Genomic DNA, 17,291 nt, shown 5'->3' with positions numbered 1-17,291 from the left:
AAATGCTGAAATTTTTGAAAATGTTGCAGAACGTTGTATGTCTTGAAGATCGTGGGAAGAAAGATGAAATGTTTCACTGAATACCCATAATTAAGCCAGATGTGATATGTAGGCAAAAAGCAGACCAAATCAGAAGCACACAACCTGAAATGAAAAATTCAGCAAGTAAATTTCTCACACCAAATAGTCCCAGTGAGTTAATAATTAACATATTTGGTTTTTGAGCATGGAACTTCTTACATGCTGGTAGAAATTTTTAAAGATCCTGAAGGATCTGCAGCTGAAGATTTAAAATCAAAAGTTGCTCAGGGGAAACCTGGTTCAACTAAAAGGAAGTTTTTCCCCTGGAAATGTTTGATCTCTCTTCTAAGAAAACTTAAAAAGCCTCTCCTGATTATTCAGAGGAAATGGAAAACTCTTGGCCAAATTATTATGATTGCAAGTTAAAAATTGATGAAGAAAATTTTAGAAGTGAGCACCATTTAAAATGTAGTGTTTGACAAGATCTCTGTCATTGAAAAGCAACTCTGCACATGTGTGTGTGGAACCTGGAAATTCATGGAACCTGGGAAACTCTGGAAGAGAAATAATTTATTTCTTGCATATAGAAATACTACAAGTGCTCTACCTTCTGAAATGGAATAAGTAGACAGGTATATATTCTTTCTGGGTAGAAATAAACCCTTCCCTCATTACTGTGACAAAAAGCTTAAGGAATTAGAATTGTAGTGACTTCAGCAGTCACTCTAGCTGAGTGACTCCATTTTCATAATCTTTTTTCCCATAAAAAGTACCCATTCTGTGGTGAAATTGTTTTTGTGATGCTTCCTGCTGTTCTCATGTCTGAACCTGTGAAGGTTTTAAACATTCCTAAAAGGCTAATAACCACACATATTAAATTAGCTATTAGTTGTGGGAAATAACTACTGTGCTTCAAGCAAGTTCAGCTATACAACTGAAGTGGGTTTTAAGATACAACTTTCCTTTTGTTATTCTTGGCATTTCACACTTGCTAGAAGCTGAGTGGCTCTCTGATCCTGTATTAGCTAAGGATCCAGCCAGAAACATTCATAATGCTGCTTAGTCTGGAAAAAGGAAGTTGCTTGGCATGTCCTTTGCTGCTCTGAGTCAAATCCATGGTGTTTGGAGTGTGATTGAGCTAACATGGATGTAACCACCTCATTTTCTTAACCATGTAATTATTGCCAACGGTTGTGTTTCCTGTGAAAAACACTTCCTCCGCTTCTGCAGTGATTGAACTTGGCTTGCAGACACTCATTTGGTACCATCTAAGGTAACAGCCAACTTGCCTAGACTGCTGAAAATACTACAGGGTTTTTAGATATCTGGAGTTAAGGAGTCAGTCTGTGCCCATAATGGAGAAAAGCCAAGTCATAAAGCTGTGTTCAGAGTTGAACAAATACATGTTCCAGATGTATGCAGGTGTGGCTTTAATGCATTGGATGAGGCTCTTCCATCTTTTTCCATATAAACTTCTGCGTATTTTTAGCACTTAAAAGAAGTAATATTTTTGAATCATTGAGTTCTTTGGTTAAGGGCTTCTCCCTGCTCTGTGAGTGCTCTGTAAAATAATTCTTTCCAGGTGCAAAGCATACAAATATACTGTTGTAAATCAGCATGTTGTGTTAGACTTGGTAACATGCCTTCTAAAAGATCTTTGGTTCTGATGTCAGTTTTACTTGCAACCTAAGATCTTAACCTGTATTTGGCCTCATCCTTTAGAAATGTCTCTACACAAGTTTCCAGGCACAAAATACCCGACAGGTAAAAAAACAAGATCTACTCCTTTCATCTTCATAGTATTTCTGGAACACCTGAAGTCAAAATTCAAGCCTTCCTGTCCATTCCCACAGGTGATCCTGGAGTGTACTGGTGATTTCTGATAACACTGGCTTTGCTATTACTTCTTGTCACTTCATATTGTCCACTGTCTTGGCATGATTTGACCTCTGCACCTTTTCACCACCTAACCTCTCATCATTCTAGTTATTTTTTTTAATTTTATTCTTTTTTTTTTTCTTTTTTCACATCACTCTTGTTTTATTCAACCCATCTGGTAGAAGTACATAAAGATGTATACAGGCGGAGTGAGCTCATTGGCTGAGCAGATAGCCAATCAGCTTCAAAGGAAAGAGCAACCCAAAACCCTTCTAGACAAGAAGGAACTGGTAAGACGATGTGCCAGAGATGATGTGTGTTTGTGATTAGATGTGATGTAGATCTCAAGCTTTGTGAGTGTCCAGTTGTTACACCACTGATGGAATCTGTCGTAGCTTCGTAAGAGATTTTTGTTTCCCTTCCTCCATCCACCCTCACTCTTGTCCTCGTTTCCTTTGCCAAATATTTTAATCTAATGCCAGCGTCCAAAGATTGCTCAATTCATTATGCACAATCTGTTCATAACACTTCTGCATTGCTGCTTTCTGGAGGAGATACTGGCTTTGGTAATGTAGGTCTAAGAATTGCTGTTTGAGGGTGTTCTAATGATTTTGTCTTTCTTCATAATGCCTCCTTAAGCCACTGATTTCAAGGTCATCATTATTAGTACTGATGTCCACTCATCTACCCAGATCTTGTTTTACTCCTGATAGATGTAGGCATGGCATCCTAGAAGCCTTTTTTCCTGGACAGCAAGGTTAGTTTTTGGTCTCCTGGCTAAACCTGTGAGTTGTGTCCGAGAACTGCAGCAGCATCCAGGTGCTCCCGTATCCACATAAACGACGAGAAAACGTGACCTTGGTGTGTGATCTCGGTGAGGCTGGCCACACACCAACTCAGCCATGCCTGTTTGTGCCCAGGGCTCGCTCAAGAAGGAGTTCCCCCAGAACCTGGGAGGCAGCGACGTGTGTTACTTCTGCCGCAAGCGGGTCTACGTGATGGAGAGGCTCAGTGCCGAGGGCAAGTTCTTCCACCGCAGCTGCTTCAAGTGCGAGTACTGCGCCACCACCCTGCGCCTGTCCTCCTACGCCTACGACATCGAGGATGGTAAGGGAGAGGCCTTCTGCTCACCAGCCTCCTCTCTGTCCTGGAACAGCTCTTTGTCACTTACAAATTATTCTTTTTATAAGAGAGTGACCTGCATTCCCCAGACACGCTCTCTCTCAAGCTGTTGGGCTTCATGGATTTCCTTCCTGTGGCCAGGTCATGGCAGAGCAGCCAAACTCATAGGAATTAATGCAACATTGTAATGATGCCTAGAGAGGCTACCTGGGACAGAGGCAAGACAGAGTTAAAAGAATAAAGGGAGTATTTATTAAAAGGAGGTATTTATTAAAATGCTTTCAAGGAATACACCTTGGGCAGTACAAGAGCTTGGCCGTGGCTCAACCCAAGATGGACGATTGGTCATGAGTTTTCACACTTTTGTAAGTTTTGGTCCATTCACATATTGGGGTTAATTGTCCAATTACAGCTTCAGGTTCTGAAGTCCCATCTTCCCAGATTGCTCTCCTCAATTTGCTGTTGTTTATAATTTTTGGGCCTGAAGCTGCAAGGGAGTCCTTGGTTCTCAGGCTGGAAAAGCATTGTTTTGTCTGACTGAACTGTGAGGAGAACTTGCTAACACTATATGAAGTTGAGAGTCATACACTAAGACAGTAGAGAATCTGAAAAATATGAAAGCTAAAACTTAAGGCATCATTAGCAGCTGCTAGAATGCAGGGAAACAAATAATAACTGGAGGCTTTAAAAAGCTTTACAGGCTGACTTTGAGGGCTAGATGTTTTACTCTCCTCATTTGACAGCATTTAAATAAAACTCCTGTGTGTTTATTACCACTTAAGAGAGAATAACAAGTTGGAAAGAAATGTTGTCAGCTTGTTCTTCTTGAAGATACCACAACTGTCCAACCATGTATGTTTATTTTAGATGTAATAAAATGCAAACTTCATAATCAGGGGCTGTGATAATAGGTCATTACAAGCTAAGTTCTGTTATATGGAAAAAATGAAACATCAAAGTTGAGTAGAGGTAAGTCAGAGAGTGTTGTTGCAGTAGTTAGTGAAGATTCAGTAATTACTCATTTTCTGTATCTGATAGACTAGGGAGAAAAGAATATGATCACAAAACTTACTGATGCCTCAATTAAAAGCATCTGGCATGCTAAGAATTAAGAGAAGCTTCAGATATACCCTACAAGTCGGAGAAACTAGACAATATGGCAGCAGGCGAAACTCAGTTTATCAACAAAGTGTGCCTGTTGAGAATAATACTTTGAGATTATTTGTCACTTGTGAAAAGTGATCTCCTTGCAAGGGTAGCTATGTGTTACAATCTTTGAGCAGTGCTTGGCAAAATGTCACATTTCCTGAAGAAAATCTACGAGAAAGTATTTCAGATAAATGTTGATTCACATCAGCAGGTGTGCATTTATTTTCTTACACAACTGCGTATCTTTAATCCAATCTCAGTGGGAGAATAAGTGCAAAATTATGTAAAACCAGTGACAACTAAGGTGCAAAGGATTCTGTTTCAAACATGATGGTGTAGAAAACAGAAGAGCAGGAAAAAGATGTTAATATCAGTAGTTTTCCCCACTGAGGCAAAGATGAAGTAAAAATAATAAATTTGTGTCACAGGATGACACTCCAAGATATTCTACTGCAGACTGAAATTGATGGGTATCCAGTGTGTGTAGCTAAGAAGATTCTTTTAGTATATACTGGGCAGAAAAATGGCTGTGGAACCACCATGTGATTTTAAGGAGCAAAAAGAACTAAAATTGTCTATCCAAAATGCATTATATAATGACTTTAAGTAATGGACTTGCTGGGTCGTGAAGAGTTGAGGAAACTTAGAATCGTCAAACCAGACTCCCAGTAAGGAATAGAAACCCCTTTATTGCTTGGCTGGAAGGTCAGTACACTTCGCATGCAAATTTAAAGGGGCCAGTGGTAATTTTGAGATCAACATATAAAAGTAACATCTTTGTCAAAAACCGGAGTTGGGGGAAAGCATTTTTTAAGCCCTGCTGTTATTTTGAGCACTCACAAGTATCTGTGTGTTAAGCAGTAACAGACTGAGCTCCCCTGTTGGCTGTATGGGCTGAAACAGTTTTTACCACCAGAGTTTTAGTGATTTCCTCTGCAAGCATGCCTGTGTGCGCAGTTATGGGCAGATAGTCCTCAGTGAACCAAACGTAAAGCTTGGAGTTTCAGCAGGCTAATAGAATTCATTCTGAAATATTACATGCCTAACAGTTGTATCTGTATATAAAGCAGATGTGGCTGAATAGAAATCTGTGGTATCCTATCTACTGTAATAGTTGTGAAAATGTAATTTGTATTACATTCTGGGGTGGTGTGGTTTTTTTTTTTTTTTTTTTTTTTTTTTTTTTTTTTTTTTTTAAAAACTAGAGCTATGCACACGTTGTTGCTGTTCATCTAGCTGTTTGGGCTGACAGGCATTTTGCAGCATTCTGCAGTCAGTGTCTGGTTTTAGGCTTCAGAGTATGACAATTTTTATGTAAGAGCTTTTCAGTTGTTGCTTATTTCAGACAATCTCAAAAAGCAGGTTTGGGTAAGAGTAAATATTAAGAAATGCTCTACTGAAGTAAAGATTTCTAGAAAGAAAGTAAAGATTTCTAGATAGAAAAGCTTGTCGCTTTTCTATCATAAAGCATTTTGCAAATACCAGCACAGGAAAACTAGAGGAAGAGGCAGAGGTCAGAATATTTGTTGGGAATGCATTTGCACAGATTTAGGAATGGGACAGCAGTGGAGAATGCTGTGGGCTGCAAATGCCAGGCAGGATACACTGACAAAGGTACAGTGGAAGATAATTATGAGGCATCAGTTTGCTGCTTTTATTAGTACCAGTAGCATTTGCATGATGGTATTGCTAATGCTGCTTTGTCCTCCTGACAGTGTTCAGCTACTAGTGAAAAACCTCTCTAGACTTCTGGGGTGCTAGTAAAACCAGCAGGGTTACAAAAAGTCTTATTTGTGAAAATGAGTCATTGTCCTTGCTACTGTGCATTTTGAGAGATGGTTCTTTGGGAGTTAACACTGTCCTCTCCCACTTTCCTCTGCTGGTTTTATTCATTCTTGCTTTTTCCAAAAGTGCTTCTGCCAGCTTTTCATGTGATGATTTCTTTGTTCCTCACACACTGCCGCATTGTTAGCATGTGATACCACACAAGCCTCACAGCTTTGCTTTGGTGTTTGATAGGATTTTAAACTAAATGGCTGTCAGGCACCCAATGGAAAGGAGGCTAGTTACAAGGGGAGAGAGCAGGGCTGGAGCTAAAACTTCAGCTAGTGTTTGCCTCTGCATATAGTGAAGAAATTAGAGAGAGCAATGGGAGTGGCAGCAGAAAATAAGTTGCAACGAGATGGACAATTTATATTGTGCTAAATTCCTGTGTTCCTGTTGCTGACCATCATTTGTGTTTTATCTGCAGGTAAATTCTACTGTAAACCTCACTACTGTTATCGAGTCTCTGGTTATGCTCAGAGGAAGAGGCCAGCAGTGGGTCCTCTGTCAGGAAAGGTAACTCATTATCTTCATCTAACATGCTGTGTTAATAGATTTTTGTTCTTAACATTGAGAAAGTATATGTGATGGTTTGAGGTTTGTTCAGAAAGTAGAAAAATTCCAAGTGCATTTAGTTGTTTAATATTATGAAAGCTTGCAGTTCAACTAAATCTTATTTAAAAGCAATTCCTCTACTTAGTACTAATCTTTTCATGGTACTTATAAAATGATGTGCTATCCTGTTCAAAACAGAATTTTGATTTGTTTTTCTTGTCAAATGACATACTTTCACAGTGTATGCTGCGACTAAGTGAATAATGTTACTAAATGAATAATGAATAATAAGCAGTTCTGGTTTTGCTTTGTTTCTCCATGGTTTTATGTATGATGAAACAAATTGTTTGCATTTCCTTTGAAACATGAAGTTCTATCCCACTTGCATAAGCTGTGAAAATCAAATGCCTTCATTTCTGTGGGTCTGCTGTGTGTTAACAGGGACCTGCATGAAAAGACAGGACATCCCTTTTCCTGTACTATTATAATAGAGATATTTGTGCTGTAAATATAGGATGAAGAGACGCTGTGTAATACAGAAAAGTCCCTCGGCTTTTGTCATTATAGTCCAAGGCGCCTAATTTTTCTCCTCAAGCCCCTTTTCAGTATTTTTGCATAAACTGAGCAAGTTACATGCTGGTTTAAGTTCTGTTAAGCTTGCATGCTGCAAACTGCTTTTCTCCCTTAAGTTATGTGTTCTTTGTGCTAGCAGTGGTGCCTGTCCTTCTGCCTGGTTCTCAGGTTTTATTAGTACAAGCTGAAGCTGAATTCCTTTTTGGAAGGATGATGGATCCATCCCAATATGTGCCAAAATAAAGACTGAAAATGGTACTTGTTTTATTTCCCAGAGGAGCAGACTTCAGGGACCTTACTGCTTTGGATTTCTTGGCTATCCAGTTTGTTTTTCAGAGCTTTAATAAAGCTTTAAATTGAGAAGGAGCATGTTGGTTTTCCAGACCTTGACTTATATGATGGTTATGGGGTATCTCAATTCCTAGCTCAGCATGTTCAGTATGATGCCTTGGTAAGGCTGACCTGAAACAGAGACTGGGCAGAGCCAGAGAATAAAGTAGGGATTTATTGAAAGGCCTCCAGGATACACCTTGGGTAGGACAGGGCCTGACTAGGGCCACACCCAAGGTGGACCCAAAATAGTCACAAAATAGCTGACTGGTAATGAGATCTCACATTGTTATAAGTTTTGGTCCATTTGCATATTGGGGTTTAATTGTCCAATTACAGCTCCAGGTTGTGAGGTCCCATCCTTCTTGTTTTCTCTCTTCAGTCCACTGTTGTTTATGCTGTTGGGCTGAAAGTTGTCCTTGGTGTCCAGCAGGAAAAGGATTTGTTTTGTGTCCCTGCTGTGTGAAGAGGGCTGAGTGACACTTAATATGAGGTTCAGAACCATGTCCCTAGGCAGCACAGAATGTGAAAAACATGAAAGCTAAAACTTAAGGCATCGAGTACACATAAACAATTTCAATTTTCACATAACTTTACCTTCCCCCATGCTCTTCCAGGACACCAAAGGACCTCTGCAGGACGCCATGGCCAGCGATGGGAACGGACGGGCCAACAGCATCCCCTCCTCAGCAGAGAGAGCCCCAGGTAGCTCCGCTTCCTTCTTTGGCAGGGTGGTGCAGTACTCGCTCGGCCTCGTGGGCAGAGTTAGGGTGGTGAGCCAGCGCCTGCACAGCACACTCTCCTCCATTGGGCACCACGTAGCCCAGAACCCTCTGGACTCCTTTTTCATGTGTCAGCTGCTGGCATTTGGGGTTCCCTTTCTCTATGTCCAGTCAGAAGTTCTCGGGCAGATCCTAGGGGAATTCTGTGGGCAACCTGCTGACCAGTAAGAATTGACGTGACCCGACTTGGAGCTGTGTAACTCATTTGGTTTCTTTGCGGTGCCATGTGAATTTTGTGTGTGTTACGTGGAAATCTCGATATATTATTTTGCACTGTGCCTTTGGGGCCTAGATGTTCTCAGTTCTTTCAAGGACATTATTTGGAAGAATTCCAGGAAAACACAGATGCTCATTTGAGGGTCTCCTCTGAGTCAGCCCAGATAAAGAGCCCTGTAATGTATGCAGCTCAATGTCAGTGAAATTAAAAGGTTTTTTTAAGCACTGGAATAGCTCAAACTGGATTTCTGTGTTTTCCTGAATTCTGGGTGTGGTTTCTCGTTCTCCCAAGCTTCTCTTTATTAATCTGGTACTTTAATGGGAAAAATCCCATTATCTTTGGATTGTGTCTCCTTTGGAACTCTGGGTGTCTGACAGCTAATGGGATTGGATTCCTTAAACCCCTTGAATTTCGTGGCACTGGCAGGTCATGGTGCATTTCCTTCTGCCAGCATCTGTGCTGCTCCTGGCCGTGGCTTTGGGAATGGGGTGACGAATGCCTGCGTCTGTGACGGAGTTTTCCCTTTTAACTTGAAATTCTAATTCCTTCTAACATGAGAGAAGTGTCTGTGCTACAAATGCTCGTTTGCCCAGCCCCCAAGTGCTCATTTTGTGATGTCAGAAAAAGGTAGAAATATTCATTTCTAGTACTTGCTCCAGAAGACTATGGATAGGCTAAAACTGCTGCTTTTAGAAAGGGAACATACGTAGAGCAATACTTTGAGAAAAGAATATTTTCATAGTGCCAGTTGAGAAGACCTTAACAACACAGGAACAGAAAAAAATCATTATATTATTTGACTTCTATTATTGTACAAATGTTTCTAAGGTTGTAACCGAATGCAATCTGAGAGAAATTTATTCTTAGTGTGTCGATTCTTGGAGTGTAGTTGCTTTCAAGATTTCCTCTTTTGTGAGTGTGCAATTTCCATATGGCAAAAGTAAGAAAAGGGTAGGGAAGAATATTTGCAAAGTGCTGTGGACAGATAAGTGAACTACAGCATTTTTTGCATAACTGGATAGATTTAAAACTGCTTTCTCTGAAAGTGGAAAAACTTTATTTTTCTGTAGCTTGGAGCGTATTCTTATAGATGAATAGAAAAAATATTTATTGATGCACAGATCAACTGATATGAGCATAAGGTGTTTTGTGGAGTGAAGCTGTAAGTGATGAGAATTGGAAGGAGGAGACTTCAATTACACTTACCAATTAATTTATCTCAGCAACTGCTGGCAGAAAGTCTCCTATGATTTAGTCCTTCCAACAAATCACGTTTAATTGCTTTTACAAAGGAAAGTTCAGCAAGTAGCACCTAAGTGATCACTAAGTAGAGCAAACAACAGGGCATAGTTTGTGCTAAACTTCTATAAATCAGATAAAAATCACTATAAATCAGATACCTCCTCCTGTAGTGGTGGCACAATCCTGTAGCAGCACTGTAGTACTTCCAGAGGAGTAAGATGGAACAGACACCATTTTGTCTAATGGGAAAACTTGAAAAACTCCTATTTGCTTTCTGCTTTTTTAAAGCAGTGTGTAACTGTAGCATAATGCTTAGAGCTTTTGTACCTTTTGAAGCTTGGCCCTTTGCAGTGCCCAAAGTGCATTAGGACATGCTCAGCTTAACTGGGTCACTTTTCAGGCAGAATGTTGTGTGTGCAGGTCAGAAGGACATTCAGTGGTAGAAGAGGTGAGCAGTGCCTCTGTTGTGCTAAAGAAATACCATTAGTGGCTGAATTTCCTTTTCTTTGTGCAGTATGATTTAATTAAATTTTGGACCTACTGACTTAGCAATGGTTAAGAAGCAGGAGGAAGCTAAATAAAATGTACTTGAAAGACAAGTAACTGCCTTCAGCTCCCCTTCTTGCTGGGTAGCTAGATCAGGAAACCAGTGAGAGGTTTTACAGTTATTTATGGTTTGAAAAAACAAACCTTTTTGAACTACCAAGCTTACCTATACAGTGGAAAAACCAGGATATTATTCCTGAATAATCAAAAGGAGTCTGTAAGATTACATCTCAGTGTAACTGCTGAATTTAAGTTATTTGTGTATATGCTTTCTTGCAAGCTTTCACTGTAGGCTAGACAAATACCTTGAGCAAAAACCTGTGCGAGATGAAGACAGAGGCAGAGCTCTGTTTCCTAACCTCCACTTCATCCATCTGGTCACTCACCGAGTACAGGTCAGACATCTGAAAGAGTTTTACTTCCTTTAAGGCAAGACCACCAAATGGAATTTGACAATAGCAATTTCAGGTCCTGAGGCCTGAGCTAATCCTCAGTAGGGAGCTAGATCTTGGTGTAGAGTGTTAGTTGCCTGTAAAAGCAGAAGAGTGTGTAACATGCTCAGGTTTGCTATTTGGTGGAGATGTACAGACAGCTTAGAGGGCAAAGGGAAGGTGTACAACAGTAACATCTATTGTGGAATGCATAAAAAGGCACCTATTTTTGAATTTTATACCTGAGAGTTTAATTCAGCCCCGAGTTACCAAAAGTGCTTGTTTCAGGAAGCTTTATTGGTGACTCATGCAAGGTGATGGTGATGCTCATGATGGTCACCTGCTTTTTAGTAGTTGTCATGAAATCCCAAATGGATGTGAATTGTACGGGTTTTCTCCCTATATTCACTGCTCCCTTTGCTATACCACCAAACCTTTTTTTTTAGCCAGCTTAATGCTTAAAATATATTCATCCACAAAGTAGCCTTCAGTAGGTTTACTCAGATGAGGTGAGATAGGGCTTGCTGTGACCATTCTTGCGCTGTCACTAACCCGTTTGGCACGGATTAACTTTGCTGAAGATGTCAGTCCCTGCCTGGGTGGCCACAGAGCTGCCTAGCATTTAGTGTGTTCTGAGTGTCACTTGCACAGTGATGGTTGCAGGGCACAGTCTGTGATCAGCAAGTTGAGGTTTGTTCAGCTGTCAGCTGGAATCACCCTTTTTGGGAGGGGTTTGCAGAGAGCCTGTGTGGCTTCTGCCCTGCTGCTTACAGGGGAGGTTATGGCCAAAGTGGCCTCTGGAACCCTTCAGGGTGGGAAGTGGCAACAAGCTTTTGAGCCGTGGCTGCCATTCTCTCTGGGAAACGGGAGTTGGGGACAGCTCTTACTGTGCTTCTGGTCCCTCTGAACTGTGGCATGCTTGTAGATTCTGTAACTTTACTGTACCTTGTCTGCCTGTTTTTCTCTATCTTCTGCTTTTGCCTTTGTGCCAAAATGCTGCTATTGCCAAGGAAAAAAAAAAAAAAACAAGCAAAAAAACACCTTCTGCTTTTCAACTGTCTCTCCCTTTTATAATCTGTAATTGCTGTGTCTTGGAATTTTTTTTTAATATTATTTACAGTACTTTATATGGTTTTAATGTGCTTTTAATGCAAATGCTGTTCTTCTGTTTGTTCTAAAGGTCTGTAAGAATGTTTCCTAATTTTCAGCTCTTTCTTGACAGATGGACTTGGAACAGTCTTTACCCCATCAGCTTTATGATATGCTCCTTGGGGTGATGTTAGCCAGCAATGTTTTGTTGTAAAATATTTCCCATTTCAGGCTCATGTTTTCACAACAACACATTTCTGTCCTTATCAGCAGTAGGAACTTCATAAAGGAAAGACTGCCTAGGGAAACTCATACTTGTGCAGCAATAAAAGGCAAGTCATGAGATCTTTCGGTTTAGTTACTTGACCTGTGAAAGATTAAAAAATTAAATATAAATGATAGTTTGAAAAACTGAAAAATGCAACACAAAACTGAGGTACTAGGACTTTTGCTTTAATATCACATAAATATGGAGTGTATGTGGTATAGGTATGCAATCTGAAAAGTTAAAATCCTCATATGGATGTGCCTTAAGTGTTTTCAGGGAGAAATATTTAGAGCAAAGCCCTTCACAGTGAACCTTTAAACAAGAACTGTTGTACATAGCAAGCAATATACATGAGGAAGTTCTTTTGCTGCCCTGGAGAGCTGGGAAAGAGTGGCTATTTCCTCTAAGGGCATGTGCTTTAAAGTAAATTATCTTAGCCACATTTGGAAAAGGATCTTAAGTATCTGTACAAATATAAGGAATACTTCTAATGCATCCAATATTATTTGCACACAATTCAATTTTGTGTCTGAACAAAATGCAAATCGGTCTTTCTGTTTAGGAATAAGCTTCTTGTTCATAAACATTGCCTCTATTCTTCAGAAGCATTGCCTCTTCACCATTCTGCGTACATTGAGCATGCCTTACTTGTAAAATGATTCAGCTGAAAGCAATACTGTTTGCCGTGCAAACAAACGTCTTGATGAAATCCTCTGCTTGGTCACTTCTTTTCATTATTATTCACCTTTGGGTTTTGTTCTTATTTTAATTTGGTCTAGTTTAAACATTAAATTATGGAAGATAACAGCAAACAAATTCTGTGACATGACATTCTGTTTGAAGTGCCTTCATTTTAAACCACTGAGCGTTTACAAATAGATCCTATTCTTTTCCCTGCCAAAAGTAAAAAAGAAAAACGAAAACATTCGTATTTCAGGATGCACACCAAATTGGCATGAAAGCTGTTTCCTGTACTAGCATGCCTGTTGTCTGTTCTGTTTGGAGGAGCTATGGTGGTGTATTTAGCAGGACACGACATATGATACTGAACCCTTTTTTGGAGTGTCCTACAGCTGCAGAGAGATCTGATGGAAGATTGACTTCTCTCTGGAACATTTACAATACAAACTTAAGAACCAGACCCTTTATTTTTGGAAGCTGAGGAGAGTGTATGAGTTGCCAGATTAGAACCAGGGTTCAGTGCCCAGTGAATCATCCCTCAATAACAAGCCCAGTAATCTGTTAGGATAAGTGCTTGACTGTTCCCAGTCCATCATGTTCCTTTTCAGTGTTCTTATCAGGATTTGAGTGGCTTTGGCATAAAGGAAAGGAGAATGGTAAAAGATTGGTAATTTCAAGCCCAGAAAATTTGGAAAGGAATAAGCATGGTGGGGAGCTTTTCTGTCCTTAAGAGCAAGAGATACAGCTGACCTGATGGCGTTTCACTGGAAAAATCCCGAAAAACATTTTGAGGACTGAGAAGTCCTTAAGATACAAATAATAATGTGCTGAGTTTGTGCTCATGGCTGGATCCTGCTAAGAACACTTTTTCTTGGGGGTTTACTGGGCTCCCAACTCCTCCTCCTCTCTCTGGCTTTCAGACCTGTAGACTTGTGCCACTGGAATATTTGTTGTTTGTATGTATATATCCTGAAGGGTGATATGAATTTTTCTGGGCACTTTAAGAGCTTCATTGAATGTTTTTGTGTCTTAGAAAAATAGTGTTAAGTTTGAGTGAAAGAGTTGGATTTTTTTTTCTTAATTGCAGAATTAAAATGTCTGTTTTTTTTAAAAGTGGAATCTGAGTAATACTATTCTGAGATTGTTTCCCTCAGAGAAAAGGAGGAACTGTGCATAAAATAAGTTCAGTGACAGATAATGTTTTAAGTGAGATGATTTAGTGCTCAGAAAGGCTTCATGTCTCCACCGTATAGTCTTTTTGAAGAATTTGATTTATGCAGTTGTTTTTTTACCTGTTTTTGTTTTGGGTGTGTGTGTCTCTGAATTATGTAACACGTGGTTTCCCTGTTGCTGTGAAATTGAGATTTTTTTTTTTGTTCAACTGTGTGAAATGATCAAGGGAATAAATTCCAAACAAACTTCAGGTTTCTGAGTTTTTCTTTGTCCTCCCCCTTGTCCCTCCACTGGTTCCAGGTGAGGGATGCTGCAGGGAATGCAGAACTGGGGGACAGTGGAATGAATAGATAAAGCAAGCTCAAATACAGCAGCCATTTGGGGAGCTCCATGGCATGTGCCGTCTGTCACTGCAAGGGTCTACTTTTCAGACTCTTTCTGCATTGTGGTGGTGTGGTGTTTTTTTTTTTTTAATTTTACTGTTATTTTGTGGTTTGGTCGGAGTGCAGGGCACACATTGTGCGCAGACAGCATGACCTGCTGAGGTTCTCCTTGCTAGATATTCTACTGCCTTGGCAAAGCTGTGGATAGATGTGCTCTCAGCATTGTGGCTTCGCAGAGTTTGGTGTCTTTAGGAGGTGGTTTTGGGTGGCTTGCTGCAGGCAAAAGGCCTTTGTCACGCTCTGTAACAAGGCAGTCACACCCATGGGGGAACAGGGACTAGTGTTGTGACAGGTAAGAGTCTCGACAGGCTTTGGTTCCTCTGCTTGGTGTAGATCTGCTGTGGTGGTGGGATGTTTTGGTGTGAAAAGACAGATGATAAGTAAATACTGAGCTTTGTAGCCAAATTCTATGTCTCATGTTCTAGCTGGGCTGTTGTCTTTTCTGAGAAGAGCTGCGCACAAGGAGGTCACCTGCCTTCCTCAACACCCTGAAGAGTTTATTCTGTGATGTTCTCACCATGACAGACCTGGATTGTAGTTTGGAGTTGCATTTTCCTGGTCTCAAAAAAAAAGAGAGTCTACATCAGGGGCTTGTTCTGTATTTTCTCCTCACATGCTTCTCCTGCTTCCTACTGCTACAGCTAAAAGCTTCTTATAGCAGATGGTTTTTGAAAATTCAATTGTGAACTGTATTGGGTCAGAGTAGTGACATTTAAATGGCAGGCGACAACCACAAACCAGTTCTGTTATATGTAAAATTTCTTTCTTTGGAGGGAGGGAATTGCTTTGTGCCTTGGAAATTGCCTGTAGTTTTTAATTACTGTGTTAAGCAGTGGCAGTTTTGAGGTTAAGATGGGCCTTCAGTTCTGAGGAGGAGCCGTGAGCAGTCAGTGTGAAACTTCATATGCTGGTGCATGAACTAGAAATGTCATTTTGATGTACCACTCCAACAGCCTCCACAGTTCCATATCAGGAAAGCTGTTAACTCTGCAGCTACATATATGTTCTCCAGAAATCAAATGTTTGCTTCATGAATTAAGAAAAAAAAAATAAACAAAACAAAAAACCAAAAAAAGGATGAAGAGAGGTGCATTTCTAGAGATAGCCCCCATCAGAGTAAAAATCAGACTTGCTTGCTGTACCAATGTAGGAAGCCATGTAAAACTTGGAGTAACCGAGTGTAGCAGTGACAGGAGAGACAGCCCTCATTTCAATTCTCTTTTCAGTCTACACAGATACCTCACACTTGCTGTTTCTGTGCCTGTGGTTCTTCTCTAGTGCCGTGACTTTTGTAACAGGGATCAAAAGTGTAAGACGGTACTTTTAAAATAATGAGTGAATAAAAAATAATGCAAATTAAAATGAGGAGGTTATAGTTTTACCACCTACCTATGATCAACAGTGTAATTTATGAAGATATATAGTTGGTGATGTATCTAAAAATGCAAGCAATAAGGGTGGGGGGGAACCAATTAAAAAAACAACCAAACAAAAAAACCCAGAACAAAACAGCACCCAAATCAAAAACAACAAAACAAAAAGCCACAGAACCAAAACAAATAGAAATAATCTCAAGGGGAGGAGCAGAGAATCCAGAGTCAACATAAAAGCTATTCTCCTGCTTCTTTGATGTGTATTTGTGAAGGAAGGTGAATTAGTTGCTGAGCTGATCCTGGTGATGTAGAGTTTAGCTTGGGTTTTCCAGACGAAACTGGGCAGATGCTCTTTAAGGATGAGATGGCACTTTAGTGCCCTGTTTAGTTGCTTACATCTTCTCTCAAAAATGCATGTTTAGTCTGATGTTTCTCATGTTTGCTGCCATCCCAGAAGGCTATGTTTGCTTTTTTAGGAAAATTTCATAATCCTCCTTTCTGCTGTTATAGACATTTATCTGATGGCTTGAGGGTAGAAGTTTAAAAATAGGAATTTTTTACCCAAGAGATGTTTTGAATACTTCCAGACTGATGTGAAAACACATCAGAAGTGATGTGTAAACTATTTTTAATCAGTAATAAGTCTTTTGGAAGCTTTCTTCATGGAACTGTGTCAGATTTTTAATATAACTATCTACATATATAATTACAAGAATTTTCTTAGTTTTAAGAAAAATTTCCACTAAGGTGTGAAACTCTGGATTGCTTGGAATATTCGACTGCTTTGTAGAATTTACACAAGAGTATGTGGTATAAATGTAGATAATAGAAAAATATGCAACAGAATGGGGGAGCAGATGTTGAACCTTTTTGAAGTATGTGAATCTTTTACTTGTGGCAGGTATTCCCCACTATGTTTTCCTGTAACTGCCAGCCGAATATTTCAGCTTGTTCCATTTGCAGCACTTGATAATCTTGACATAAGTGGTAGAAATTAGGTAAAGACATACTTAATATCTAAATATATTGTGAGAGCCAGTGATTATGGAAATCTATAGGACATTGCCTCAGAAGAGATATAGTGATTATTAGCTCAATAGTTGAAAGAAGATAGCTGTTCACAGTTAGTGTTTTGAATCTAATCACAAATTGAGCAGGAACCTGAAAACATTACATTTCACATTTTTATTATGCATTATAAAATTTCAGGTTTCTGATAGGTTGTTTTTTAATGATAAAAAAATACTGTCCATTATCTCATGTGGATCTAGAAGTACCAGTTTCTATAAAAAATAAGCAAAATTTGTACTGAAAGATTTATAGGATGAATCATAGAATGGTTTGGGTTGGAAGGGGCCTTAAAGATCGTTCAATTTCAACCCCTTGCCCTTGACAGGGACACTTTTCATTAGATCAAGTGCGTCAAAGACCTGTCCAGCCTGACCTTGAACCCCTCCAGGGATGGGACATCCACATCTTTGGGCAGCCTGTTCCAGTGCTTCATCACAGTAGAGAATTCTATCCAATCTAAACCTATTCTCTTTCAGTTTAAAGCCATTCTCCATTGTCTTACCAATCCATGACCGTGTAAAAA

At 39.8% G+C, this 17,291-nt stretch overlaps 1 protein-coding gene across 10 annotated transcripts in view; it reads left to right on the top strand.

The window, feature by feature from the left end:
- The window catches only part of MICAL3 (microtubule associated monooxygenase, calponin and LIM domain containing 3), a 152,917-nt gene that overhangs the window by 77,695 nt on the left and 57,931 nt on the right, over positions 1-17,291 (top strand). For 9 of the 10 annotated variants that reach the window (XM_066319447.1, XM_066319444.1, XM_066319445.1 and 6 more), the window contains 4 exons: positions 2,082-2,189; positions 2,820-3,006; positions 6,422-6,510; positions 8,070-8,157. In XM_066319447.1, coding sequence (XP_066175544.1) covers positions 2,082-2,189; positions 2,820-3,006; positions 6,422-6,510; positions 8,070-8,157 — 472 coding nt within the window. The remainder of the gene's footprint in view (positions 1-2,081; positions 2,190-2,819; positions 3,007-6,421; positions 6,511-8,069; positions 8,158-17,291) is intronic. The other variant, XM_066319448.1, reaches the window with a different exon arrangement.

The sequence above is a fragment of the Sylvia atricapilla genome, chromosome 5 (genome assembly GCF_009819655.1).
Source record: "Sylvia atricapilla isolate bSylAtr1 chromosome 5, bSylAtr1.pri, whole genome shotgun sequence".
Lineage (NCBI taxonomy): Eukaryota > Metazoa > Chordata > Aves > Passeriformes > Sylviidae > Sylvia > Sylvia atricapilla.
Note: the sequence above shows the minus strand (reverse complement) of the source record. Positions and strands in the feature narration are given on the sequence as shown.